The sequence below is a fragment of the Ictidomys tridecemlineatus genome, chromosome 6 (genome assembly GCF_052094955.1).
Source record: "Ictidomys tridecemlineatus isolate mIctTri1 chromosome 6, mIctTri1.hap1, whole genome shotgun sequence".
Lineage (NCBI taxonomy): Eukaryota > Metazoa > Chordata > Mammalia > Rodentia > Sciuridae > Ictidomys > Ictidomys tridecemlineatus.
In genome coordinates, this window is record NC_135482.1 from 103,117,413 (window position 1) to 103,144,631 (window position 27,219).

The 27,219-nt window shown below is 38.2% G+C and overlaps 1 protein-coding gene and 2 pseudogenes across 1 annotated transcript in view; 2 read left to right on the forward strand and 1 right to left on the reverse strand.

Moving 5' to 3' along the window:
• Positions 1–23,034, reverse strand: part of LOC101970787 (antigen WC1.1-like) — a 35,956-nt gene extending 12,922 nt beyond the window's left edge. The window contains exons 1-7 of the mRNA XM_078015891.1: positions 23,013–23,034; positions 22,355–22,666; positions 10,861–11,169; positions 10,446–10,763; positions 2,203–2,295; positions 1,813–2,127; positions 381–695 (exon numbers count right to left, since the gene is read on the reverse strand). Of these exons, the coding sequence (XP_077872017.1) occupies positions 381–695; positions 1,813–2,127; positions 2,203–2,295; positions 10,446–10,763; positions 10,861–11,169; positions 22,355–22,666; positions 23,013–23,034 (1,684 nt within the window). The remainder of the gene's footprint in view (positions 1–380; positions 696–1,812; positions 2,128–2,202; positions 2,296–10,445; positions 10,764–10,860; positions 11,170–22,354; positions 22,667–23,012) is intronic.
• On the forward strand, positions 14,288–15,649 carry LOC101973680 (dnaJ homolog subfamily A member 1-like; annotated as a pseudogene).
• A 1,303-nt stretch (positions 23,035–24,337) lies between the features above and the next one.
• On the forward strand, positions 24,338–25,904 carry LOC101973958 (elongation factor 1-alpha 1 pseudogene; annotated as a pseudogene).
• The last annotated feature ends 1,315 nt before the right edge of the window (positions 25,905–27,219 follow it).

Below are 27,219 nucleotides of genomic sequence, written 5' to 3' on the forward strand. Positions count from 1 at the left end.
TCATGACACTCAGATTTCTGTGTAATAAGTGTTGCCAGCACTGGAGTATAAACTCTACGAGGGCAGTAGCTGTGTTTTCTTCTCTTCTCTGTTCTCTGGCCTGGAATTATGTCTCTACCTACAGAGCTCTCACTATTTTCTGCCAACAGACTGACCTGAGCAGTTGTCTGACTGGTATAGACACATTTCAGAGTAAATGACCACAGGTTTAAGAGCTGGACCAAGGTGGAATTTAATTCCCAAAACTCATCCTAACTTAAAAGTGTTGGTATGTATTTAATGTCTCCTAACCCCAGTTTCTTTAGTTGAATAAAATCATCACCAAATACCTTCAGTAACCTGCAGGGATGGGACAAACACAGAAACAGACAGTAGGTCACCTGCACATGTGATATGTGCTTCCTCCTTTGGAGAGCAAGATCTCTGTTTCCAGGGGTCAGAAGGACACTGCCAGAGAGAGATATCAGTTTTCCGACAATGAATTCCATCCACCCAGCGGGGTCTAGAACCTTCCCTGAGAGGAACCAAGAAATCCAGAGTCCCACTGTCCCCACAGCCAAGCTGTCTGCAGATCACCGACAAGGTCACAGCTTCCATGGGGCTGTGGCAGACACTGCCCCAGGTGTTGTTGTAGAAAACCTCCAGCCACCCAGCACACTCCTGGTCCTCGCTCACCAGCCTGAGGGCCACGAACTCTGAAATGGAAAGGGAAACATTAGGGCTCAGTGAGCATTCAACTCTTCATGTTTTGGTCTTTCTGTTGTTTTTTGGTTTTGTTTTTGTTTTTCTTCCTATCTCAAAGGTAGTGAACACACAATGCTGATGCTGCTGAGAAAGAACCCATGGAAAATAATGAAATTCTTCTTCCTTTATCTGATTTTGCCAGCTGTACCCATCTTTCTATTTCTACCTTAATGATGCAGTGAAAAATGGACAAGTGGGAACATGGACCTAGGTGCTCTGCAAAGAGGAAAAGCTGAATCCTGTTTCCTGGGTACATATGTGACATACCCTAAGAAAGGCAGTGTGGACAGTGAGGTGGCAGAATAGTGGAGCCCCAAACATTCACTTCCTCATCCTAGAAGCCTGTGAATATCCTAATCCTTGTTGCCTCATGGGGCAAAGGGGCTTTGGAGAGAGGATTAAGAAACGGATCTTTTCATTATGAGATTATACCAAATTATCTGGATTAAACATGTGATCACATCCCTACACTGTGTCCTTAAAAACAAATAACCTCTTTTGGCCATAGTCAGAAGGAACATGACATTGGAAGAATGGTTAGACAGTTGCAAAGTGATTGGTTTGAAAAAATTAAGAAAGGGCCATGAGCCAAGGAATGCAGACAGCTTTTTAGAAATTGATAAAGGCTGGGAAATGAGTCTTCCCAGAGCCTCAAAGAAATGCAACCTACTGACACTTTGTTTTTAGCCCAGGCAGACCTGGGATGGATTTCTAATCTAATCTAAGATAACTAGGATGGGTTTAAGCCTCTAACTCTGTAGTAATTTGTAACAGCAACAGTGGGGAAATAATCCAGTGGATTTTAGACAGATTTTGCACCCACATGTGACTGAAGCATGAGATCTGCTTTCAAATGGACACTGTAGAGAATGACTGTGTCAGCAGAAGCTCAGCTGCTACAGCAGGAAATGAAAACACCTCATCTTCTCTGCTGGAAACACAGGCACTGTGGGAGGGGCCTCCTCCCCTGGGACCTGTCAGCAATTCCCACGCCCTGAAGTAGGGCTCAGTCACCACCCTGCAGACCCTCCCAGACCTCTCAGCCTGTGCACAGTGTGCACCACAGACCTGAGCAGATGACCCCTGCATCCTCCTTGTGCCTGCAGTTGTGCTGCCCCCAGCCCTGGGAAGGGCACTGCCACACGTGGGCCTCCTCTCCTGTGCAGTTCAGCTCATCCAGCCAGATGGGCCCTGATCCTTCTCCAAAGTGAGCAGAGACGGTGGCCTCCAGGGCCACTCCACAGCCCAGCTGTCTGCACACCACGTGGGCATCATTCAGGTCCCAGCTGTCATCACAGATGGAGCCCCAGGAGCCCTGCTGCAGGATCTCCACTCTCCCTGCACAGCGACTGCCCCCATCCACCAGGCGGAGCTGTCTGCTGTCTGAGGAGAGACAGGGTCACGTCAGCGGGCATTTACACAGGGAATGGGAAGACTCAGGTGCTGGGTCTTGCTCACCTGAACAGTTGAGAATGTGGCCCTCTGAGGCTGCAGAGCCTGCTGTGTTAGACCAGGAGTCATTGCACTGGGGCAGCAGCTGGGTCTGGTTTCCTACGGAAAGGGTTAGAAAGCAGGAAACTGAATTAAACTAGATGATAATCTAGTGATGGCATCTGAGATGAAAGCTCTAAGGAGCAATCATTTCATATCTTCAGAGCTAATCTTCTAATTGAGATTTCTACTTCTCCTCTGACAGACTTTTCTGTTTTAAGTTAACACTAAGAATGATGTTACCAAAGTGGAACTAAATTGATGCTCATTGAAAGCATTATAGAGCTCTCAAAGCAACAAAAAATTTGGAGTCAAGTTCAGAGATAAGTAAAGGACTTGGATGAGCCATTTTTCCCTGAGGCATTTGACCATTGAGGAGTAACAACTATGATGCTGAACATCCCAGCAGAAGTTCTGCCAGATTCACAGGACTGAAGTACACAAGTTTAATTGACAGTTAACCAAAGAGGAGGGCCCTGTTAACAGAAAAATGGGTACCATGAAAGGAAGCATGAACTAAAAATAGAGGTATCCTCATGAAGAACAGTATCCACTTCCAATTACTTCACATCCTTTAAAATAAGGTTAACAACCCCTAAATAAGGAGGAAGCAAATGCAGTCTTTTTGAAAGGACTTCTACAATTTTATATCTGCCAATTAAAACTATTCAAGCATCTCTTAAAATGTGGAACTCACAGAAACTTAGTAGCATCTTGGTCACACTACATTTGGAGAATAGATAAAATGGGGAAAAGAAAGATGTTGGTCTAAGGATACAAAATTTCAGATAAAAGAGAGGAATAAATTCTCATGATTCATTGTTTAGCACAGTGACTATAGCTAATAGTAATGAATTGTATATATCAAAATTGGTTTAAAAATAGATCTTAAGTGTTCTCACACACAAAAAAATGATGAGGTAATAGATATGGTAATTAGTTGATTTAAATTATTCATATGTATAATGTCTAATGTCAAAATATCACACTGTATTCTATAAATATATACAATTATAACTTATTCATTAAAATTTTCAAAAATAAAATAGACCTGGGATGTTCTTTTTAATCACAATAAATTTTATGAACAAAAAATACCCGACATAAGAGACTTCTCAAAAACCAAGAGGGGGTCCAGCATGATGGTGCACACCTGTAACCCCAATGACTCAGAAGGCTGAGGCAGAAAGATCGATAGTTCAAAGTCAGTCTCAGCAACTTGGCAAGGCCCTAAGAACTTAAAGACCCTGTCTCAAATTAAAAAAAAAAAAAATAGAAAGGCCTGGGGCCAAGCAAGGTGGTGCATACCTGTAATTCCATGGGCTCTGGTTGCTGAGGCAGAAGGATGTCTAAGCCAGCCTCAGCAAAAGCAAGGTGTTAAGCAACTCACTGAGACCCTGTCTCTAAATAAAATACAAAAAAGAGCTGGCGATGTGGCTCAGTGGTCAAGTGCACCTGAGTTCAATCCCCAGTACCAAAAACAAAAAAAAAAAAATGGTGTGGGAATGTGGCTCAGTGGTTAAGCAGTCCAGTTTCAAATCTCTGGTACAAAAAAGGAGGCAGGGGATGAGGCATTATAAAGAAACTCTCAAAGCACTCAGGTAGTGGAGTTACCTAAGTGACCATGATTAAAATACTCAAGGAATTAAATGACAAGCTTAAATTTTGGCAGAAAAAAAATATAAGAATGAAAATCTGTAGAGCTGAAAAAAGACAATACCTCAAATTAGAACTCAAAGGATGGGCATTGAAACACATGAAATCAGCACAAGATAGAAATAGGAAAATGAAGGACCAGGAGAAAATATACAGAATAAAGCTCATTAAGTCCTAAATGCATAATGTCACAATTATATTATGTATTTTTAAAATGGAAATTAGAAATACTGCAATTACTGTGTGGAATATTTAATAGACCTACAGTGATTTGTTTTTAAATACATCCAAAAAATTTGTGATACTGCATTCATTGAGAATTGGAGACTATTCCTCTTTTTCCTTGAATTTTACTTGACCTTAGTGAGCTGCTTGTAAGCAATAGAATGCATTTGTGGTAACACTGTTTTACTTAAAGGGCTGGTAAGTTGTGCAGCCACCTTCTGGCTCAATTACGACAGTTTCTCTAGGGGGAATCTGACTCTGTTGAGACTATCTTGCTAGAAAGGACATCTAGTCAAGTTGAACTTCCAATTGTCGCCATGTGGGCAAACCAGCTTACACTCCCAGGTCTTCAGATGACCCAGGTGACATCTAAGTGCAACCTCATGAAAGATCACAAGAGATAACTGCCAAACTGAGTCATTTCCAAATTTCTAGACCATGAAATCTTCCAAATTAAATGTATTTGCTGATTTGTTGGTTGCTTGCTTTTCAGTTGCTAAGTTGCTTCTGAAGTTTTATTATACAGCAAGAGTTAACTGGGACACTTACATTGACCATATTAAAAAGTATTTTCTAAAGATAAATGAAAATACTTTTCTTCAAAAGGACTTGTACGTGCATCTTCATAGCCACTTTACCCACAAGATCCCAAAACTGAGATGCTACCTAAAACATTGCTATTACTTTTGGGTCAAAAGCTGGAAGGGCCTTGCTATGGTTTAGATGTGCTTTGCCCCACAAAGGTTCATGCAATGGAGGGTTGACCCCCACCATGGCAGTATTAAGAGGTGGTAGAACCTTTAAGGGGTAGAGCCTGGTTAGGTAATTGGGGATGATGCCTTCAGGAGGAAGGGATTAGTATAGTTCTCTTGGACTCTGGTTAGTTCCCACAAAAGTGAATTATTATAAAGGATCAGCCTTATCCCCAAGTCTCTCTCTGGCTTCTTGTTTCACCATGTTATCTCTCCCTCTTATATATAACCCCACCAAGATGCAACTGCCATGAAGCCCTCATAGCTGGAGCTACCTGACCTTGACTTTTTTGCCTCCAAAGCTTTGAGCTAAATAAATCTCTTTTGTGAGTTTCCAGCTGTGGTCATTTTGTTATAGCACTACAAAACACACTAATACAGGGCTCAAGAAGACTATTAGCAGAAACCTGATAGATTTCAGCAATGCTATTAATGAAAAGCCCCAATCTCTAACGGTTACATATTATTTGATTCCAACTATATGACATACTGGAAAAGGTAAGTTTATGAAGAAACTCAAAATCAGGAGTTTCCAGGGATTGGGGATAGGAGATAAATAGGTAGAGCACAGAGGTCTTTCAGGAACTGAAAACACTCCACATGATACTATAATTGTGGATACATAACATCATACACTTGTCCAAACCCTTAGAATATACAACACCAAAAGAAAACCCTAATGTAAACTATGAACTTTGGGTCATTATAATGTATTAATGTAGGTTCATCAACTGTAACAAATATTGCACTCTGGTGAGGCAGGTGGTAATGGGTAGGCTGTGCACGTGTCCGGGAAGGGAATACGTTATGGTTTGGATCTAGAATGTCCTCCAAAAGCCCATGTGTTAAAGGTTTGGTCCCAAATGCAGCAATGACAATTTTCAGAGGTGGGACTTTTAGGAAATGATTGAATCATTATGGCTGTGACCTCATAATTGGATTAATCCATTGATAGCTGAATGAACTCCTGAGAGGTGGTATAAACTGTAGGCAAGTAGCACATGGTGGAGGAAGTAGGTCACTGTGGGCATGACTTTGAGGACTATATCTTATCCTGGTCACCTTCTCTCTCTCTGTGTTCCTGTTTCCTGGCTGTCATGAACTGAGCAGCTTCCCTTTGCCACACCTTTCCACCATAATGTTCTGCCTCACCTCAGTCCCAGAGTAATGGAGTTAGCCAACCATGGAAGAAGCCTCTGAAACCATGAGCCATGGTTTCAAGATGGCAGATTAGAGGAAGGCTGCATATTCCTGGGCATCAGAGTGTATGAGACTTGTAGAGAGTGGACTCCCCTGCCCCATGAATAGAATTCTTCTTAGATCCAGACTCCTAGGACAGACCAGCATTGGCCTGGCCCTAGGGACATGTTGATCTAATTTCTCCAGAACAGATACCACCCAGAAAAATCCCTAAGGCCTGATCCAGATGCTGGAACTCCCCTCCTAGAAATCTATAGCAACCTCACCCTGGGAGTGTTTCTATCAGATCTGTCTGGGCAAAACTCCAATCAACAGTACTTCTCATTGTGTCCTACCTTATACTGGTATTAATGGTCTCAACTCTCAAATTAAAAGACATGGGCTGGTAGAATGGATTAAAAAACAAGATCCAACTATAAGCTGTTTGCAAGACTCCCCTCACAAGCAAAGACAGCTGTAGGCTGAAAGGGAGTGAAAATTGATATGCCACTCAAATGAAGCCTAAAAACAATCAGGAGTACCTACTCTCATACCAACAAAGCAGGCATCAAGCCAAAATTATCAGAAAAGACAAAAGAGGTCACTTTATACTTGTAAAGTGAAAAATATAACAAAAAAAAATATTTATGCTCCAAACATTGCTGCAGCTAATTACATAAAATAGGCACTACTCAAAATAAAGATTCAGATAAATGCCAGTATGATAATACTAAGTGATTTCAACATCCCTCTCTCACCAATAGATAGGTCATTCAGATATAAACACAGTAAAAACTCTTCATACCTAAAAAATAGTATAAATCAAATGGACTTAAGAGATATATAGAATATTTCATCGAAAAATATCTGAACACACTTTCTTCTTAGTAACTCATGGAACCTTCTCCAAGATAGACCATATTTTAGTTCACAAAACAACTCTTAGCTGATACAAATAAATTTGATATAATTTCTTGCATCTTCTCTGTTCATAATGGAGAAGAAAATGTAATAATAAAATATATTCAGGTTTGACCAAAAAGAAAATGTTACTAAGGAGGCAAAAATTAACAAAAAAAAGATGACAAAAAAATGAATATACCATATTTTCTCCAAATGTATCAATAATACATTAACAGTAGATAAACTGCATATACCCATTATAATCAAAGATTGTCAAAGTATATTAGAAGTGAGCAAAATTCAACATTGCAATTTCAAGAGACCCACACAGTAAATACTAGCACACAGGTCAAACACAAATAATGGGGGAAAAAATACCATGTGAAAAAATTTGGTATGATTATATTATTGTCGTACAAATTTGACTTTATGGAAAGAAGAGTTGCTAGAAATAAAGAAGAATATTTCAAAATTATAAAGGGATATCATAGAACTAAAACTTAAAAACCTATTTTAAATTTGTATGTAACTAAAAACAAGCCTCAAAATATATGGAGCAAACAAAACTGAAAAAAAAACATGAAAAAGAAACAGGCAATTAGATTAAGAAATTTTACATACCTGTGTCAATAACTGATGGAAAAAAATAGACCAAAATGAGTAGATAGCTGGAAGTTTTTGAATAATGATTAACAACTTTGATGAATTTATACATAAAAGACTCTGAAATAAAAAGTATAAACAATACATTTTCAAGTTCAGATGGAGCATTTATGAAAAAACACCAAGAACTGGTTATGTAGCTCAGTGGTAGAATACTTGTCAACATGCACAAGGCCCAGTTTCAGTCCCCATCACCACAAAAGTAAAAAATAATACTAGAACATAAATAAATTTCAAAGGCTGAAAGCATGGTGAGTAGTTTCTCTCCTCACAATGCAATTCAGCTAGATATTAGTAACAAAATGCTAAAAATATTTTAATGATTTGGAACTTAAATTATGAATAAAACATCAGAAATTACAATAAATTCTTATCTTGAACATATATCAACTTAAAACTTATATATAAAACCAACTGTGATTGGAGTCAAATTAATGGGTATAATAAAGAAATAAGATCTGAAAATTAAAAATGCAAATATTTTAGATATATGGAAGGCAAAAGAATATCAAGCTCAACCCAAAGAAGTAATGAATAATAAAGAAAATTATAGATAGAAATCAATGAATTATAGGGAAAATATACAGGAAAAATTAATTAAGCCAAATTTTTCTAAAAATACATAAAACTAATCCTATTTGAGCATGATTAAATGAAGAAGAAAATGAAGAGAAACAATTATCAGAAAAAAATAAAATCCTGGAATAATTATCACCTGTTAGAGTGGCATATTAAAATGAGAAAGATGACATTAATATCTATTATTTCTATTTTTACTTAGTAGACTACTAGACCTCAAAACTACTTCAAATAATGGGAAAAAAAATATTATAAAAATTAAAAAGAATGAATCTATAATTTGCCGACTACATGATTGCAGAAAATTTACAAATACAGAAAATCCAAAATCTACAATTATATGATTAGAAATTATGGCTCAATTGTAACAGCACTCACAAGTTCAATATTCAAAATAAAAGCAAAAATTACCTCAATTAATAGCAATAGACAGTTATAAGACAAAACTGAAAAGCTGGAGTACTCACAAAAAAAAAAAAAGACAGAAGACCAGGGAGAAAATCTAATCAATGATGTAAAAAATCTCCAAAAAATTAAGGATGTAAATAAATGGGCACAAACAACACATAGATGAATTGAAAAACTCCATATCGTCAAAGCAAATTACTCTCAAATTTACCTTTAGATTAAAAATAAAACCTCAAACTATCGTTATGCTTTTTTTGATGGAAAATGACAACTTAATTCAAAATGTACTCTATTTGGAAAATACCAAGAATGGGAAGAAAACCAGCAAAGTTGGAGCTGTTGTTTTAATTCAAATTTACTATGTCAAGATTTGTATTTGTAGGATCATGAATTCAAAGTCAGCCTCAGCAACTTAACAAGGACCTAAGCAACTCAGTAAGACCTTGTCTCTAAATTTGAAAAAAGGGCTGGGGATTTGGCTCAGTGGTTAAGTGCCCCTGGTTTCAACTCCTAATATCAAAGGTCATAATGATTATGGTAGTGTGGTCTTGGTGCAAGATAAACACTGAAACAATGATACAGAATGGCATCTGGAAAGACTCAGGCGTGTCTGTACTCTGTATGTGACAGAGGTGGCAATGCAATGCAGAACCAGTCTTTTCAGGAAAGAGTCCTGAGTCTATGAAATTGTATTTCCATCTTGCTAAAAATTCAACTTTAGCCAGGCATGGTGGCAAACGCCTGTAATCCCAGCAGGATTAGGAGGCTGAGGCAGGAGGATCATGAATTCAAAGCCAGCCTCAGAAACTTAACAAGGATCTAAGCAACTCAGTGAGACCTTGTCTCTAAATTTGAAAAATACAGAAAAAAAGACTGGGGATGTGGCTCAGTGGTTAAGTTCCCTTGGTTTCAACTCCTGATATCAAAAAAAAAAAAACAATTTAGAAAGATTATATAATTATATGAGAAATAAAAATAACTGTACAAGAAATTACTCAGAATCTTGGGACAGACAATTTTCTTTTAAAGGCCATAAGAAGTGCTATGGTTACAAGAAAGAGTTGATGAGATGTTAAAATAATTTGGCTCACCCACAAACACCATTAACAAAGTGAAAACAAAAGGCCAAGTGTCAAATAAGTACAATAAATACATATATACTTGCACCAAGAGTCATTGAGTCATGATTATTTGTAACATCACTATTTTTAATTGTTAAGAATTGGAAAAAAACTTAAATTTCCATCATTAGTTGAATGGATCAACATGCAGCCATGTGGTCATTCAGTGGAACACTACACAGCATAATAGTGAATGAAGAAACACTTCTATCAACAAAGTGAATGAAGAAGCACTTCCATCAACACAACTATAGACGAATCACAAACATAATAATGGTTCAAAAAAGTTAGACATGAAAAAAAATATTGCATGATTTTACAAAACATTTAAAATATTATATGGCAATGCAAATCAGGAGAGTGGTTTCCTACCAGGGGGTTTAGTAATTGGTGGATGTGAAGATAGCTTCTGGAGCTGGTTAATGTTCTTTGTTAATTGAGATTGGAGTTACATGACTGAGTACATTCTATTTTGATTCATCAAGTCATACAATTATTGATTCTATACTTTTCTCTATGAATTGTACTTAAGTAATAATATTTTTAAAAGATATCATCACTCTTTACACTCCTTGACTTGAACTGAAATACATACGATCAGTAGAAGAACCACATTTCACCACAGAATGTCTCACTTTTGAAGTCTGTTCTCCATGCTCTCTGCTCTTAGAAACATGTCACTCAATGAGCAAACTGAGTACCATCCAGCACTGACCTCTCTTACCTGAGCAGACCACAGAGGCTGTGTTTCCATGGGCACAGGCAGGAACACCCAGGGAAGTCACAGGGCAATTCCACAGGAAGGACTCAGACCCTAAGCAGTGGAATCGGTCTCTCCAGATCTCATCTCCTCCTTCCACAAAGTATGCTCCCTTTGGGGTGGAGATGGTGACTCCACAGCCCAGCTGACGACAAACAACATTGGCATTGGCCATATTCCAGTGGGAGGCACAGAGTGTTCTCCAGCCTCCAGAGGTCTTCATCTCCACTTGTCCCTCACACTGAGAGCTGCCATTTTTCATGAGCCTGACTTCTGTGTATTCTGACAGGAGAAGACAGGATTTCAGTAAACCTCAGACATTTTTTTCTTTACCTGAACAGAATGTGCAGAGAAGTTAAAGTCCTGCTGTGGGTCTCACCTGAGCAGACAATATGTACAGCTCCTTTGTGGGGGCAGTTGCCTCCAGGACAGGGCACTCTGGGGCAGAACCAGAGCTCAGGCTCCTGCCCCTCACAGTGGAACTCTTCAGCCCAGACCTGTTCACTGTCTTCTCTGAAGGGCAGGTACCCCAGGACAGATGCAGCCTTGCCACACCCCAGCTCTGCACAGATGACCTGGGCTGTGGCTAATGTGAAATTCCCATCAGATACTGGAATCCATCCTCCTCCAGAATTCACTTCCACTCGCCCAGAGCAAGATCCATGTCCTCCAACCAGACGCACAAATCCTATGGGAGAAAAAACAAACAAGTAAATGTCTGTCTTGGAATTTGGAAGCAACATGTAAAAGGCAATGGTATGAAATTTTTCTTTTTCCATGGACAGTATCTCAGGAACGGATTCAAAAGTTGGTTTCAGAATGGGACCTCCATGGGCAAGCATCTGAAGAGAAATCATTTGGAATGGCTGACTCCTAAAAACATAAAATTAGAGGTTGGTCAGAAAAGAGAATTCCTTTTCTAGGGACCTAAACCTGCAGGATCCAAGGAAAATGCACAATTGATGGGCTTTCAAACTTGTATGCAAAGATATGGAAAAAAATTCAGAGGTAAAAAGAAATCAGTATACAAGAGGGAAGAGACCTATCAGTAAGACAAGGTTTGAAAGCCATCTTGAGACTTCTGGAGCTCCACTTTAGCTCAGCTTTCTTTCCCAGAAGCCAGTCTTTAAGTGACTGAGGACAAGGAAAACTCATGAGACCTGTATCTATGAATGCATATCCAACTATGGACAGACTGATGACTCAAGGTAAGAAATATAAATATTATAGCTAGTCCATTTTTATGGTTTTACATTCCATTCTTAGATAATTTTTCATGGCAAAAAATTCCATGAACTTCTTAGGTGAAGTAAGTGGGGGGAAAAGTTGCACACAGATGAGTCTGGATATTGAGAAAGCCCGAAGGGTTTGAGGAGAAAGGGTGCTAGTGGTCCTAGCTACCTCTGTTGAAACCCTGGGATTTATCAATGAACCTGGAGAGAATGAGTTCTCACTGGGAATATACTAGACAACTGAGTTTGATGATAGTTTAACCCTAGGAGTTTTTCTTCTGAGATACAGGAATCTCAGCAATTGCTAAGGAATGATAGTGATTGGCTTTAATCCAATCATTATGCTCTCTGTGTACCCCTCTAGTATTTGAGTTTTCACATTAAACCTGTGCACTGCAAGAGAGAGAGAGAGATAGAGAGAGAGAGAAAGAAAAATTAAGCAGAATGTAAATAAATAATTCATAATTTGTAAAATCCACTTTGCAAAAGCCTCAATACACCACAAAAAAATGAATCCTGCTTGTTTATATAATTATACTGCATTAATTGAAATAATAACAATTATAATAGAAGGGAGACGAGTAGAGTAGAAGAAGCTGATTGAGGAGAGAGGAGGGAGGAGGGTCGGAAAAGGAAAGGTACTGAGGAATGAGATTGATCGAATTATGTGCATGTATTAATATGGCATAAAAATACCACTATTATGTATAATGATAATGTATCAATAAAATTTCTTTTAAAAGTCTCAGTATGGATGAAAGACATAAATATTTATTTGACATAAATACTTGTCAAATACATTTTTAACACATTCCATCACCCTCTGCTCCTTTTTTCTAATAACTACCCCTCCATCCTTTCCCGTTTCTCCTACTTAAACAAGATAAAAACAATCTTAAAAGATACAGTCGGTCTGGGGTTGTGGCTCAGCAGTACAATGCTTACCTCACACATGTGAGACCCTGGGTTTGATCCTCAGCACCACATAAAAATAAATTAAAAAATAAAAGTATAAAAAAAAGATACAGATGTGGGCTGAGGATATAGCTCAGTTGGTAGAGTGCTTGCCTCACATGAACAAGGCCCTGAGTTCAATCCTCAGCACTACAAAAAAAATTAGATACAGATGCTTGGGAAAGAAGATTAAAAAGTGAGAAGCAACAGTGTTAGAAGTTGTGAGCTGTGGCAACTATTGGTATAGTGCTTGTCTAGCATGCGCAAGGCCCAGTGTTCAATCTCCAGCACCTTGAAAATAATAAGAAAAAAGTGAAGTGTGGGTGGGATGTGTGACAGGTAAAAGTATGATTGCTGGAAGTTTTGAAATTAAAGGATATATGTGTGTATATATATATATATATATATATATATACACACATATATTAAAGGATACGTATATATACATATGTCTATATATGTGTATATGTATGTGTATATATATGCATATATAATATATATATATATATTTGGTCACTCAAGAAACATATTTTGAAAAGAATGAAAGGTAACAATGAAAAATAGTAAAATTTTTCACACAGCACAAGCTCCTGGTTTCTGAGCATACTCATGATTATTTGTGCATATGCTAGAGTGCTTTCTGGTAAAGGACTGTGACTGTATAGGCATGCAAACTTTGAAGCAAGTATGACAGGAAAGTTTCTAAAAGAAATGACTATTAGCAACTAATAGTCTATTTAGAAAAATCTAAGTTAGATTCCACCTTCACCAAAGCTGACCAAACCAAAATTAATTCTAAATGAATCAAAGTTTAAAAGTGAAAATTAGTCATCAGTTTTTAAAGAAAATATGGATGAATATTTTATAACTATTAAAACAGGGTATGGGTTTCCAAATGTTCTGACAAAATTGAAATCACAAAGTAATAGATGGATATATTTGATTATATTAAAATTAGGCATATCTATATGAGAAAAGAAATAAAATTACTGGAAAATTACCAGCTGATAACTGAAATATATAACTATAAAAGGATAAATATGTTTGATGTATTATGAGAACTGACAATATTTTTTTTTAATTTTTAGTTGTAGGTAGACACAAAACTTTTATTTCTTTATGTGGTGCTGAGGATCAACCCAGTGCCCCATATATGAGAGGCAAATGCTCTACCACTGAGCCACAACCCCAGCTCAGAACCGACAATCTTAAGTATGAATTCACCATGCTTTGGTTTGGATAAGTGTCCCCAATGGCCCAGCTAGTGATACTATTCGGCAGTAGTGGAACCTTTAAGAGACAGGGCTTAATGGAAGGAAGTTAGGTTGTCCAGGGCATGCCCTAGAAGGGATACTGGCCCCCTGGCCCCTGCAATTCCTGGCTACCACAATGTAAGCAGCTTCCTCTGACATGTATTCCCACCATGTTATACTGCCTTGCCACAAACCAAAATCAACAGCCTAACCAACCGTGAACTAAAACCTCCAAAATTATGAGCCAGAGAAAACATTTCTGGAAATTTTCAAAACATTTGGTGAGAGCAGAGAAGAGGCAGCTGCCCATGCTGCACAAAATCCCACTCCCCCACACCAGTCCCAGCCTGCTCCCCAGCTGTAGAAAATGGTGAATGAAAACACATACTATGATGTTTTGGGGGGTCAAACCCAATGGCACTTAGGAAGAATTGAAAAAGGCTTATAGGAAACTGGCCTTGAAGTACCATCTTGATAAGAATCCAAATGAAGGAGAAAATTTTTAAAGGATTTTTCAAGCTTATGAAGTTCTCTCTGATGCCAAGAAAAGGGAATTATATGACAAAGGAGGAGAACAGTCAATTAAGGAGGGTGGAGCAGATGGTGGTTTTTGGCTTCCCCATGGACATCTTTGATATGGCTTTTGGAGGAGGAGGAGGAGGAGGAAGGATGCAGAGAGAAAGGAGAGGTAATTTTGTTGTGTATCAACTCTCAGTAACATTAGAAGATTTAATAATGGTGCAACAAAAGAACTGGCTCTGCAAAAGAATGTGATTTGAGACAAGTGTGAAGGCCAAGGTGACAAGAAAGGAGCAATAGAGTGCTGTCCCCAACTACCGAGGTACTGGAATGCAAATAAGAATTCATCACTTAGGACCTGGAATGGTTCAGCAAATCCACTCTGTGTGCATGAGCCCCAGGGCCATGGGGAACAGATCAGTCCTAAAGATAGAGGTCAAAGCCGCAAGAGAAGATAGTTGGAGAGAAGATTCTAGAAGTTCATATTGACAAAAGTATGACAGATGGATAGAAGATAGCATTCCATAGTGAAGGAGACCAATAGCCAAGACTGGAAACAGGAGATATTATCATTGTGTAAGATCTGAAGGACCATTCTGGTTTGGGGGGGTTTTTTAATAGATTTTTTTAAAATTTTTAGTTGTACTTGGGCACTATAACTTTATTTTATTTATTTAATTTATATGGCACTGAGGATCAAACCCAGTGCCTCACACATGGTAAGCAAACACTTTACCAATGAGCTACAATCCCAGCCCCCATCCTGCTATTTTTACTGGACAAGAAGAAGACCTTTTCATATGTATGGACTATAGCTGGTTGAAACACCATGTGGCTTCCAGAAGCCAATATCCACTCTTCATAATCGAATCATAGTCATCACCTCTCATCCAGATCAGATTGTTAAGTATGGAGATATAAAGTGTGTGCTAAATAAAGTTATGCCAATTTATCACAGACCATATGAAAAGGGTTGCTTAATCATCAAGTTTAAGGTAAACTTTTCTGAAAATGGCTTTCTCTTTCCTGACAAACTCTGCTAGAAAAAATCCTACTTGAGAGGAAGGAAGTAGAAGAAACTGATGAAATGGGTCTGGTAAGACTGGTAGACTTTGATCCTAATCAGGAAAGATGGTGCCATTATAATGAAGAAGCATATGATTATGATGAACAACATGGCAGAGGTGGTGTTCAGTGTAAGACCTCTTAATAGGGCCAGTAAATAACACCCACTGCAGGCATTTTATATGCAGTAGTGAATGAGTGAAGGACTACAATCAAAATATGCTTACACTTCTTATTGTTTTGTTTTAATATTCAACTATAGAAGTGTTTTAAAAATTAAAAGAAAAATAAATGCAAGTATAAAAGCTCTGAGTTTGCCTTATATGTATAATGACTTTGTTGTGCAAGAAGTTGTTGAATATTTATAAAAACTATTTTTTAAAAAGTTACCCTAGCATCTGTTAGGCCATACCTTGTAATTGATTTCTACTTTGCACATGGACAAACTTAGACAAACATCTTTCAAGAGATGTGTATTATTCAATTAATTTAAAAATTTTGCATAGAGTATATCCCCTCCCTTTTTTTTCAATACTAGGGATGAACCCAGAGGTGCTCTACAACTGAGATACATTGTGAGCCCCTTTAAATTTTTTTTATTTTGAGACAGGATCTTACTAAGTTGTTGAGGCTGACCTTAAACTTGAGATACTCGTGCCTCAGCCTCCTGAGTTGCAGGGATTACAAGCATGTGCCACTGCACCTGACCATACATTGTATTTCCAATGATGTGTGTTAGTCAGGTTTTCATTACTGCAATGAACTTTTAAGATCATCCTCTTTAAAGAAGAAACAGTTTTTTAAGAGATAACACAACAGAAGAGAATGCAAATCTACAAGTGCAAACTCCTAAGAAGCAGTATATTATGATAAACCCCTTCTTTAGAAAAGTATCATTTATTTCACTGATACCACAAGCTAAATTATACACTCAAGTTCAAGGCCAGCCTCACAACTTAGAAAGACCCTGTCTCAAACAAATTTTAAAGGGGCTAGTAGTATATCTCAGTTGTAGAGCACCCCTAGGTTCATCCTAAATACTACCAAAAAAAGTGGGGGAGATATAATCTATGCAAAAATTCTTTTAATTATTTGAATAATATACATATTTTAAAACATTTTTTCCTCTCCAAATATAAAATTCTATATGCCAAAATAAAAGAACATTATTTTCCTATCATATGACAGATAACAAATAATTTTTTCCCTGATTACATATCTAGAAAGAAACCAAGCAGCTTGTCTCCCAGAATTTGTACTGCTAACTTCTATGCTATGAGAAATGTGAAGTTTGTTTCAATCTTCAGTAAAGGAGTTGCCAAATAATTATTACTTCTCTAGATATGAATATAATGCAATCATTTTTATTAGAGCATTATACTTATACATCATATTTAAGTTCCTTTAGACAATTATATATACAAGAAATTGGTTTTCAAGCAACCATTTTTAATCTAATTTAAAATCTATTTTATTCCAAAATAATTTTGATACATTGTTAAGTTGAAAAAAACAGTCTTTGATAAAAGCAAACAATAGAAATTCTGAGATAAATTGTAGGGGGTTAAGGAGTTTGGGAAGAATTTTTGCTGTTTTGATTTTTGACTCATCAAAATGACTCTCTACCTCTTTTTCTAACAATCTCCTTACTAACTATGTGGGGTTTTTTTTTGTTTTTTTTTTTGTTTGTTTGGTTGGTTTGGTTTGGTTTTGGGTTTTTTTTGTTTGTTTGTTTGGTTGGTTGGTTGGTTTTTGTAGTTGTAGCATATGGACAACATGTCTTTATATTTAGGGGGTGCTGAGGATCAAACCCAGTGCCTCACACATGCTAGGCAAGCACTCTGCCACTGAGCTACAGCCCCAGCCCCCTATGTTTTTGATGGGATCCAATCATAGAAACTTAATCCTATCCAGCAAAGAGTAAGAAAGAGAAATGATGGCCACTGATTGTCTAAAGTCTCTAAAACCCGTTCTGCTCATAACTGTTCCTGTCATATGAACTTATAACTCCCTCAACTCTACTAGTTTCTGTCTCCTTGGCATCAATACCACCTCTCTACAGACTTATGTGTCTCAGTATCCCAGAATTATTTTCCAGGTTAGATTTTGCCACTATGAATTTGGGTGAGATCTGGAAGACAAAGATAAAGTCAATGCCAATATTCTCAGAAAGTTGCAGAGATCAGTTGTGGAGGTAGTGAGATGCAGTAGCTTCCACTGACATGACAATTACTACTGACACAATAGCTTCCATAGACATGTCACCATCTGTATTTCTCCCCAAAGTTCCCAAGACAGTGTCTCATGCTTCTCTGTAATTGCTCATCCCCTCCCTTGTTCACAGCTTCAGGGGACAATTTCTCTCACATTCCAGAGGAAAACTTCTGCAGCTTGGTAGCTAAGAAGCAGAAAGGGAGAAAGACCAGGGACAAGGTATGATAATCAAGGGCACAACCCCAGTGACCTACTTCCTCCATAATACACCACCTACAGTTTCCTCCCAGTTGTCCATTCAAATTATTAATCCACCAGTGGATTAATCCATTGATAAGGTTCAAACCCTTACGAGCTAATGACTTCCAAAAGTCATACCTCTGGAACTGTTACATTGTGGGTCAAATTTTCAACACATGAAATTTTGGGGACATTACAGATCCAAACAAAATATTCTACCCTTGGCCCCAAAACACTCATGTTCATCTCACAATGCAAAATTCAGGACATTTCCAAGAGTCCCCATAGTCTTAATAGTTCTAGCATTTCTCAAAAATCCAAATCCAAAATCTCCTCTATGACTCAAGCTCTTATCTATGATCTCCCAGTAAAAATCAAACCAATCTGCACCTCAGACAGAACATTAATCTCCAGGATACATAAAGAACTCAAAAACCTTAACACAAAAAGTAAATAAATAAATAACTCGATCAATAAATGGGCAAAGGAACTGAACAGACACTTCACAGAAAAAGAAATATGATCAGTCAATAAATACATTAAAAAATGTTCAACATCACTAGCAATTAGAGAAATGCAAATTAAATCTACACAGAGATTTCATCTAACTCCAGTCAGAATGGCAATTATCAAGAATACAAGTAACAATAAATGTTGGTGAAAAGGTTCACTCATACATTATTGCTGGTGAGACTTCAAATTGGTGCAATTATGTAAAGCAGTATGGAGATTCCGCAGAAAACTTGGAATGGAACCACTATTTGACCCAACTATCCCACTCTTTGGCATATACCCAAAGGACTTAAAATCAGCATACTATAGTGACTCAGGCACATCAATGTTTACAGCAGCACAATTCACAATAGCCAAGCAATGGAACCAAACTAGGAGCCCTTCAACAGATGAATGGATTAAAAAAATGTGATACATATATACTTGGAATATTACTCAGCCATAAATACGAATGAAATTATGGCATCTTCCAGTAAATGGATGGAACTGAAGACCACCATGCTAAGTGAAATAAGCCAATCCAAAAAAAAAAAAAAGGCCAAATGTTCTCTCTGATATGCAGACACTAACTCACAATAGATGGCAGGGAAGGAGGAGTGGAGGTTCACTGTTTTAGACAGGGGAAATTGAAGAGAAAGTGGGGATAGGAATGAGAAAGGCAGTAGAATGAATCAGACATAACTTTCCTATGTTCATATATGAACACACTACCAGAGAAACTCCAAATCAGGTAGAATCACAAAAATGTGAATTTATACTCCATGTATATATGATATGTCAATGTACAGTCTACTGTCATATATAACTAAAAAGAACAAATAAAAAGAAAAGAAAAAAAGAAATGTCAGGATACTTCTACACAAAAAAAAAAAAAATCAAAGGATAATACCTTCAACTTACAATGGCACAGAGTAAACATTCCCATTCCAAAGAAAGAAATGGGGTCAAGGAAGGGATGAGACCAAAACAAGATAAAAGTCAGCAAGGCAAACAATAAATCCTATAGCTCCACATCTGGCATCTGGAGCAGCTGGTGGCAAGATGTGAGTCCCAAGGGGCTTAACCAACTCTGCTGCCCTTGGCCCTGCTGGTTGCAGTCCACAGGCCTCTCTTTTGGGCTGGCTCTGCTTGTTCTTTCTTGAGCAGACATTCCTCATTCCTGGCATTGCTAACACCCTAGGATCTCCATTACAGCTTCACTTTCATAGCTTCATGCATCACCCTCTTTGGGGCTGCCTGCAGGGATTCTGACCCTGGGACACACTGTCTGGCCTCACAGTGTTTTCTTTGAAATCTTGGTGGAAGCTTCCATGATCCCATAACTCTTGCATTCTTCATGCCTGAAAAACCAACACCATATGAATGATAATCCACTGCCAACCCAAGCAGTGTCCAGGTCCCCCTGGGCATGGCTGCAGTGGTCTCTGTGTGCCTGAGTGGCTGAGCATGGATGAAATATTCCTACAGAAACATGTTCCAAGGAAACCCTGTGCAAGCAGGGTGACCCAGTGTTCTCTTCTCAAAGTAAAGTCTTTCAAATGAACTTTCATTTTTAGGCCCTTGAGCATTCCATGGGTATGGTCTCCCTGATTTCTAGATAACCTCAGGCTTCTTTCTCATTGTCTTGATGCAAAGTAATCCTTTCATTTTAATGGCTCTAATCTCCTCAACAACCACAACTTCCTTGGCCCAAATTTTATACCCACTTTTGTGACCAAACAGCAAATTTTCCAAATCTTTCCAATCTGCTCTTTGCTCCCAATTCTCCTTTTAAATATGGCTAAAATTTTCCAGCAATATCCATGCCACTGTCCAAATACCTTGCTGCCCTGAAATTTTCCCCACCAGATTAATTAATCCATCACCTTTAAATTCAGTTTCACATAGTCTCTGAACATGGATAAAATGTAGACAAGTTCTTTGCCAGAATGCAACACAAATAGCCTAGTCCAATTCCCACTAGAATTTTCATTTCCATCTCAAAACTTATGAGCACAATATTTATTATCTGCATTCCTATTAGCATTCTGGTCTTCTGAGCTCACTCCAGAATCATCCAATAAGCCCTATCCACATACAACATTCTAAGGCTCTCTAGCCTACAGATCCAAAATTTCACAAATTCCTCCCACAAACCATTCCAAAGGCTTCTGAAACACATGTTCATGTACAGTCACAGCAATGACCCTATTTCTTGGTACTAATTTTCTGTCTTAGACAGCTTTTCATCTCAGTGACCAAAATACCTGATGTTAAACAGCTTAAAGGAGGAAAAATTAGTTTTGGTTCATAGCTACAGAAATTTGAATCCTTAGTCAACTGGCTTCATTGTTATGGGCACAGGTGAAGCAGAACGTCATGGAAGAAGGGCATTGCAGAGGAAAGCTTTACAGCTCACGGCAGCCAAGAAGCAAAAAGGAAAAAACAAGGAAGGGATGGGTTAAGGACAAGATATAGTCCCCAAGGGCACAACAACCCTTGTGACCTACTTCCTCCAGCCATGCCCAAACTGTCCAACCAGAGAGACGTACTTAATGTGGATTCATTTAAGAATTGGCAAAAGTAAAAGAATGCAAGATGGGATTTACACTAGTGACTGCCACACAGTTCTTATCTATCATCTATCTCCTAAGAATGTAAATTTTGTCACTACCATAACATTTTAGAGAACTTTTCAGCAGCTGCTGAAGGTATACCTGCATTAACACCTCATAGTTGCTAAGAGATTCTAAAACCCACATCATAATTTGCTTTAGCCTAAACTTACAGGAACTCAAATGGGCCAATGTAGCAAGAAATCTAAAGAGCAGGAAGAAAAAAAACACTATCCCTTTTAAACTGACTTTACTATAACTCCCTAAAACGTTAAATCTGAGAACACACTACCAACAATACCCACAAAGCTAAACTGGCTGCATCCTATAAGATAACCCAGAAAAGACCCAGATACTCCTTTACCTGAAGCCCTGGCTAGGGTCCCAGAGGCCCATCCTACTTAGCAGGGCTCAGATGCGTGGAGTCAAAGAGAACTGATATCTTTGGGTTAGTTTCTGGCTCTAGACTAGACTCTTGCCTATGGTTCTGGAAACTGAAGACAGACAAATTTTATAGCAGGACTGGGATATGAGGAATGTCCTATAGTCTTCTGATTATGTTTAGGAATTACTTACCCCAAATGCATTTTAATAAACCTAGGGAGGGGCGGGGGGCCGGGGTTCTGGCTCAGCAGTAGAGCACTTGCCTAGCACATGCAAGGCCCTGGGTTTGATCCTCAGCACCACATAAAAATAAATAAACAAAATAAAGGTATTGTGTACAACCAAAAAAACTAAATATTTAAAAAATAAAATAAACCCTTTATGGATTCTTAGGGCTTGGACCTCACTTTATGTCCAATCTTCAAAATATTCCTATCAAGTTCTATTTCAAAACCATGAATACTTCTACCAAAACATGACTGACCATAAATCAGGGATCCTCATGATTACAAAGTACACTAGGGGAAACTGAGGCCCAGAGCTTCATTCAATACCTAAGGAAAAAAGACTGACAGAGATCTCCATGTTCTAAGGTAGATAGTCGTAGAGCAGCTTCACAACGCAGATCACCTAGCTTCCAAGTTAGACTCTGTGATCCCCACCTCCCTGCCTCTTAAGATGCATCACAGAGATTTGAAGCGGGGAGTGACCCTCAGGTCTGAAATCTTTACTATCTAAGGCTAAGTAAGCCCTTATTTTCCTTTGAGCCCCTCACACTCTAGGAATCACTCTGTGACAGAAGGCTCAAGTATACTAAAAAGGCAACAGTGCTATATTCCGTAGTCATCCCAAGAATGACACAGGCGTTCCTACTCAGGATCCCCACCAGACCATACAGGCCTTACCTGAGCAGATGACTCCAATTTCCATGCCGGAAGAGAGATATCTAATGTCAGATTGAATTTGTGCACAATCTTTGATAGTTAGCTCTGTCCCTTGACAGCGAAAAGATTTAAACAAAATGGGCCCAACCCCTGACTCAAAATGGGCATTTCTAAGAGCCTCAACAGCAGCTCCACATCCCAACTGTCTGCACACCACAGCTGCCTCATTCAAGTGCCACTGGAAATTAAATACACTGCTCCATTTGTTTAGGTGCTTCACCTCTACTCTCCCCTCACAGCGGTGGCCTCCATTCTTCAACCTCAGCTCCATACCTGCAAGACAGACACAGACACAGTGCATGAGGTTAGGAGACCATATGTGGTATGCTGATAATATTCTAAAATTAACTCTGGGGAAAAAAGAATTTCTGACATATATTATTTGTTGATTTTTTTTTTTTGTGTGTGTGTGTGTAAATATCCCCACTGTGGCTGTGTGTGTATGTGTGTGTGTGTGTGAGAGAGAGATACTCAGAATTGAACCCAAGGGCATTCTACCACTGAACTACTTCCACAATCCTTTTTTTTTTTTTTTTTCATTTTGAGACCAGGTCTCACTAAGTTGCCAAGGCTGACTTCAAACTTGTGATCCTTCTGCCACCCAAGTAGCTAAAATTACAGGCATGAGCCATAATGCCCATAACGTAGCCATTAAGTATTTATGGCATCACTAAACATGGAGTTGGAAAGACCTCACAATTATATCTCATTAGCTGGTAGGACCCAGCTCTAGGCACACCACTGGGAACAGATCTTCTGAAAACTCTGGATATAAATATGTCTAAAGCTGGGAAGGGTCCAGCCTCCCCATGTTAGTTACAGATCACACAGTCATCAGGCCAGTGGAAGAATCTTCTCTCTCCTTCAATCCCTTAGGAAGCGTTCTTATTTATCTTAGAAACAAATAGACTGTAGTTAGCAGTCGTCTCTAAAATGCCCCAATTATTTGAGCCTCCTGGTATTTATGCCCTTGTGTAATCCCCACCTTGAGTGTGGGTTGAAATAATAACTTGACTCTAACAAATAGAATTTGGAAAAAATGATGAGACTTCACATAAGAGATTAGGCTTCAAAAAGACACTGGTGATTGAGAGGGATGGAGGAGGGACAGGAAAAAGGAGAGAATATGGAATAGATTTAACAAAATCACATTATGTGCATGTATAAATATACCACAGTGAATTCCAACTTTATGTATGTGGATAGACTACCAATCACAAATAAATCAATTAACAAGTAAAAGGAAGGTCAGTAGAGTAGAGGAAGGTGAATAGGGGGAGGAAGGAAGAAAGGGAAGAAAAGAGGAGGCACACCAGGGACTGGAATGGAGTAAATCAAATTCCATGCATGTATGATTTTATCAGAATGACCCAACTATATGTATGATTGCAATGCTCTAATAAAAATTATAACAAAATAAAAAAGAAGACTGGCTTCTCTCTTGTTGACCTATCTTGCTTTCTTGCTTGCTTACTCTGATGAAGCCAGTTGCAATGTTGTGAGTTGTGTTATAGAGATTCATGTGGCAAAAAAATGAATGAGGTCTCTAGCCAACAGCCAGTAAGGAACTGTTCTCAGTTCAACAACCTATGAAGGCCTAAATCCTATCAATAACAATGTGACTGAGTTTGAGTGGGATGCACCATTAGTTGAACCTTAAGATGATTGTAAAATATCAAGAATGAAATTAGACATCAATGATAAATGACAGAAACCATTCTAATACATGGAGATTGAATGATGAATAATAACAAAAGAAATCAAGAAAGAAATTTTTAAAAATTCTTAGAAGTAAATAAGACTAGGGATACAACATATCAAAATTTCTGGGATAGAATTAAGGTAGTTCTAAGAGTAGAGTTCATAGCATGGATCTCACACATTAAGAGAATAGAATGAGCTTTTTCACATTGTGTTTGCTGCCAGAACTTAGGTGTTGTGAAAACCACCGCTAAATCAAAACCAAAATGGGAAAGGAAAAGACTCTCATCAACATCATTGTCATTGGACACATAGATTTGGGCAAGTCTACCACTACTGGCCATCTGATCTACAAATGTGGTGGGATCCACAAAAGAACCATTGAAAAATTTGAGAAGGAAGCTACTGAGATTGGAAAGGGCTCCTTCAAGTATGCCTGGGTCTTGGATAAACTGAAAGCTGAATGTGAGCGTGGTATCACCATTGACATCTCCCTGTGGAAATTTGAGACCAGCAAGTATTACGTGACTATCATTGATGTCCCAGGACACAGAGACTTTATCAAAAACATGATTACAGGCACATCTCAGGTTGACTTGCTGTCCTGATTGTTGCTGCTGGTGTTGATGAATTTGAAGCTGGCATCTCCAAGAATGGGCAGACCCGTGAGCATGCCTTTCTGGCCTACACACTAGGTGTGAAACAACTAATAGTTGGTGTTAACAAAATGGATTCCACTAAGCCACCCTACAGTCAAAAGAGATATAAGGAAATCGTTAAGGAAGTCAGCAACTACATTAAGAAAATTAGCTACAATCCTGACACAGTAGTATTTGTGCCAATTTCTGGTTGGAATGGTGACAACATGTTGGAGCCAAGTGCTAATATGCCTTGGTTCAAGGGATGGAAAGTCACCCTTAAAGATGGCAGCGCCAGTGGAACCACACTGCTTGAAGCTTTAGATTGCATCCTGTCACCAACTCATCCAAATGACAAGTCTTTGCATCTGTCCCTCCAGGATGTCTACAAAATTGGTGGGATTGGTACTGTCCCTTTTGGCCGAGTGGAGACTGGGTGTTCTCAAGCCTGGCATGGTGGTCACTTTTGCTCCAGTCAATGTCACAACTGAAGTAAAATCTGTTGAAATGTACCATAAAGCTCTGAGTGAAGCTCTTCCTGGAGACAATGAGGGCTTCAATGTCAAGAACATGTCTGTCAAAGATGTTCGATGTGGCAATGTTGCAAAAATGACCCATCAATGGAAGCAGCTGGTTTCACTGCTCAGGTGATTATCCTGAACCATCCAGACCAAATCAGTGCTGGCTATGCTCCTGTACTGGATTGTCACACAGTTCACATTGCTTGCAAGTTTGCCGAGCTGAAAGATTAATCGCCATTCTGGTAAGAAGCTGGAAGATGGCCCAAAATTCTTGAAATCTGGTGATGCTGCCATTGTTGATATGGTTCCAGGAAAGCCCATGTGTGTTGAGAGTTTCTCTGACTATCCTCCTCTGGGTCGTCTTGCTGTTCGTGATATGAGGCAGACAGTTGCTGTGGGTGTCATCAAAGCAATGGACAAGAAGGCTGCTGGAGCTGGCAAGGTCACCAAGTCTGCCCAGAAAGCTCAGAAGGCTAAATGAATATTACCCCTAATACCTGCCACCCCAATCTTAATCAGTGGTGGAAGAATGGTCTCAGAACTGTTTGTCTCAATTGGCCATTTAAGTTTAATAGTAAAAGACTGGTTAATGATAACAATGCATCATAAAACTTTCAGAAGGAAAGGAAAATGTTTTGTGAACTATCTTGGTTTTTGTGTGTGGCAATTTTAAATTATTAGATTTTAAAATCAGTACTTTTTAATGGAAATAACTTGACCAAAAATCTGTCACAGAATTTTGACACCCGTTAAAACAAAAGTTTAATGAGAAAAAAAGAGAGAGAGAGAATAGAACAATAACAAATAAATAATCTAACATTACATCTCAAGGCCCCAGAAAAAGAACAAACCAACACAAAAATTCGTAGAAGACAGGAAATAATTGAAATCAGAGAATTTAAAAAATACAAAAGATCAATAAAACAAAAAGTTTATTTTTAAAAGGATAAACAAAATTTATAAACCCTTAGCCAAACTAACCAAAAGAAAGAAAAACTCAAATAAACAAAATGTGAGACAAAAAAGGATAAATCACCATAGACACTACAGAAATCCAGAAGATCATCAGAAACTATTTTGCAAATTTTATTCCAATAAGCTAGAAAATCTTGATAATATTGACAAATTCCTAGAGACATACTCAAATTGAACCAGGAACATGTAGAAAACTTAAAGAGATCAATATCAAGAAATGAAATTGAAGCAGCTATCAAAAGCCTTATAACAAGGAAAAGCCCAGGACCAGATGAGCTTAGCCAAGTTCTACCACACCTTTAAAGAATAACTAATACCAATTCCCCTCAAATGAGTCCATAAGATAGAAAAGGGAAGAATACTGCCAAACTTATTCTACAAAACCAGTCATCAATAACAAAACCAAACAAAGACACATCAAAGAAAATAAAACTTTAGATCGACAACCCTAATAAACATAGTTGCAAAAATTATTAATAAAATATTGACAAACTGCATATAAAAACATATTTAAAATATATTGTACAATGATCAAGTGGGTTTCAGTCCATGGATGCAATGTTGGTTCAATGTACAGAAATCAATAAACGTAATTCACCACGTCAACAGACTTTATTAAAAACAGAAATCACATGATTATCTCAATACATCCAGGAAAAAACATCTGACAAAGTACAGCAGCCATTCATGTTCTAAACACTGGAAAATCTAGTGATAGAAGGAATTTACCTCTACATTGTAAAGGATATATTGCAAACCCAAGGCCAACATAATACTGAATAAGGAAAAACTGGAAGAATTTCCTCTAAAAACTGAAAGCATTTCCTCTACAGTCAAGGATGACCACTGTCACCACTCCTATTCAACATAGTCCTTGAAATTCTAACAGAGCAATAGGCAAGAGAGGTAAATTAGAGATTACAAATAGGAAAAGATGAGTTCAAAGTATCTCCATTTGCTGATGACACAATCTTATATTTAGAAGACCTAA